The sequence below is a fragment of the Primulina eburnea genome, unplaced genomic scaffold (assembly GCF_022965805.1).
Source record: "Primulina eburnea isolate SZY01 unplaced genomic scaffold, ASM2296580v1 ctg248, whole genome shotgun sequence".
Classification (NCBI taxonomy): domain Eukaryota; kingdom Viridiplantae; phylum Streptophyta; class Magnoliopsida; order Lamiales; family Gesneriaceae; genus Primulina; species Primulina eburnea.
In genome coordinates, this window is record NW_027331080.1 from 3833 (window position 1) to 7175 (window position 3343).

General features: G+C 38.8%; 1 protein-coding gene across 1 annotated transcript; it reads right to left on the reverse strand.

Annotated features, from left to right (window-relative positions):
• Positions 1-629: 629 nt before the first annotated feature.
• Positions 630-1817, reverse strand: LOC140820881 (uncharacterized). Its single transcript, XM_073181254.1, has 2 exons — positions 977-1817; positions 630-664 (listed from the first exon to the last, which is right to left on the reverse strand). Exons 1-2 carry the CDS (start codon positions 1815-1817, stop codon positions 630-632), a joined length of 876 nt encoding a protein of 291 aa, XP_073037355.1.
• Between the last annotated feature and the right edge of the window lie 1526 nt (positions 1818-3343).

Here is a 3343-nt window from a genome sequence, read left to right on the forward strand (position 1 = left end):
GAAGGTGTCGGTTTTTCCTTTCGGCGATGCCATTTTGTTGTGGTGTGTCATTACATTAACTAGTATGAACAATACCATGAGATGAGAAATATTCCCCTAAGACAGAGTTGAAATATTCACGAGCATTATCAGAGTGAAAGACTTGTATGCGTGCATCAAACTGTGTGTGAATCATGCTGTGAAAATTTTTAAACAATTGTCCTGCCTCAGATTTATGCTTCATTAAGAAAACCCAACTAATGCGTGTGTGATCATCCACTAGTAATAAGAACCAGCGTGCACCAGATATATTAGACACTCTAGATGGCCCCCAAATATCACTATGAATTGTTGAAAATGATTGTGTAGGTTTATATGGTCTGGGTATGTAAGTGCTGCGTGTATGTTTGGAAAACTGACAAATATCACAGGTAAATAACGTTGCATCATTATTTGAAAATAATGAAGGAAACATGCGTCTCAGATACAAAAAATTCGGATGTCCAAGACGATAATGTAAAGACATAATATCATCAGATTTATTGGCCCTAAGAATAGTGGATGTAAACGGCTGAGAAACGGCAGAAGTGGCAGCGGAAGGTGTTGATGATGGTGTGGTGGATCGGATGATGTAGAGGCCTGCACAAAGTTCAGCACTGCCAATCGTCCTCTGGGAATTCAGATCCTGAAAAACACACATTTTAGAAGTGAACTTAATGAAACAGTGTAAATCCTCATTTAATTTCCTCACAGATAATAGGTTACAGTCTAGTTGAGGCACGAAAAACACAGACTTGAGTGTCATCTGTGGTGATATTCGAACTGTTCCTAGGCCAGCCACTCGAGCTCGGGAGCCATCAGCAATACAGACATAAATATCACGAGAGCTAGGTGCATATGAGGAAAATAATGATCTGTTACCCGTCATGTGATCCGAAGCCCGAGTCCACAATCCATGGAATGGATACATGAGTGTGCAAGGCAGTTTTGAGATTACCTTGCTGCGCTACATTCCCGGCGGCGCTGATGGGAGCCCCTGTGAACGAGCCTTGAGCTTGAGTGATGAGGTTGTGGAGGATACTGAGTTGGTCGGGGTTGAATTGAGAAGAGGTCGCAACGTTGACCCGAGGTTTCCAATTGGCCGGTTTGCCATGAATCTTCCAGCACGTCTCCCTCGTATGCCCGGGCTTACGGCAATGGTCACACCAAGGACGTGTCCGGGGTGGCTTGCCATCAGGCTCGGTGTTATCACAAGCAGGGAGAGCACTACCGTCATGCACACCGGGAGTATTGTGTCCGAGCATCACCTTGCGTCGACTCTCTTCACGTCGGACCTCAGAGACGGCTTCACGGATACTGGGTAGTGGTTTAATTGAGAGAATCCGGCCGCGCACGTCATCGAGTGACTTGTCCAATCCGAACAGGAATTTGAAGACCCGTTTGGTCTCAATGATCTTCCTGTGAGTCTCGCCATCAGTTGGGCATTTCCAGCTCGACGAGTCAAGGATATCAACCTTCTGCCAATAACGTGTGAGATTAGTGAAGTATGTTGTAACTGAGGATTCACCTTGTCGCAGATTATGTAGTGATTCCTCAATCTCAAACAACTCAGCAGTGTTGTCCCGGCATGAGAAAGTTTCCTGTGCAGCTTCCCAGATCTCTCGGGCCGAGTGAAACAGCAGGAAATTCTCACTGAGTTCAGGGTGCATTGAGTTGATAAGCCACGCCATAATCATCGAGTCATCAGCCTTCCAGATTCTGCCTTCAGACTCTGTTTTGCCCAGCAGTGGCACACTGTCGAACAGGTGGTCTTCTTTGCCTTTCCCTCGGATGAACATGAGCACAGAGGTGGACCATTGCAAATAATTGTGATCTGTCAGTTTGTGCGTTGTTATGGATAGGAGGGATAGGTCTTGGAAGGTGTTTCGTGGTTGACATGGGTTTGTGAGGGAGGAGGAGATTTTGTCGTTGGAGGAAGTGGGTTTGGTTGGAGTTGTTGGCTCTGATACCATGTTGACAATTAAAATATAGTGAAGCTTATGCGATTGTAGAGTGGAAAAGCTTAAGTTTATTGATATCAGAGATATGTATATATATATGAATACATAACTAACTATCCACACAAGAAGGAACCTAAGCACACTCCTAGGACTCTCCATAACAACACCCTACGTATAGGAAAGACTCAACTAACTCCTTATGACTAGGAATACAACTGACTAGGAACATATCCGCAATTCTACAGTCAGAAAACAACTCCTCCAAAACACATGTATGTCGAATCATACCTTCACCGGACCACGTCTAGTTGTAGAAAACCATCGATCTGGGGACAAAGCCCAAAATCCCACGCATACTAGTGCAACTCGTGCAACAAGCAGAAAATAGGCGTTCCCACAAACTAAAAAACGAAAATTATAATTTTGTATTCTTCCCAACGAAGGAAAAAACAAAAGAATCATAAACAAGCAATAAAACTTACGGTTGTGCATCATAAGGTGAATGATCAAACCAACAGAGGCGATAAATCCTTCTTCTATTTTTTTTGGAAGATTTAGGTTAAAAAATAATATATGGAATACACTGACGAGGAAGGTCAAATTTCTTACAAGAGCCCATATTAATGAAAAGGCACGATTTTTTTAGATATACAAAATCACAAGGCATTCGAGTCTTTTTTGATCAAACATAGAAAATATATACTATGTTTCAAATAATTTACTTCAATTTCAAATATTAACTATCATGGTCTTTTGATGTAGTCATTTATAATGACAACACTATCATTATCCATGTAAACAAATTACTTTTCAAATTAATATATTTTTCCTATCAAACGAAAACATATATTATACAAAAAAAACCCACATTATTTATATAAATTAAAATTTTTTTAATAGTATAATGCATCATTATTTTAAAAAAATCACAAATTTCTCAGACAAAATTTGAAAACTAAAAAAACCCATTACAAGTATCAGTGATACGATTGTTCATTGTGTGATGTATAAGAGTAAGTCTATTGTGAAATGGTTTCACAAAGCTAAATATGTGAGACTAGATATGGAAAATCTGTATTCCGATTTATGTAAATATGTCTAAATAACCTCTTTTTAATTGGGTCAAAACCGATTTGATCCAATTTTATTTGGGATCAAATGTTGATTAATTTTGACCCAAAACATAGAGATTACAAGAATTTTAGATTTTTTTAGTATTTCCTCTTATTTTTAGTATTTCCTATTATTCAGCTTTGCAATATTTTATTAAATACTTTTTAACAATATATTATTTTTAAAAAAACATATATATATATATATATATATATATATATATATATATATATATATCTTTTTGTTGGGTT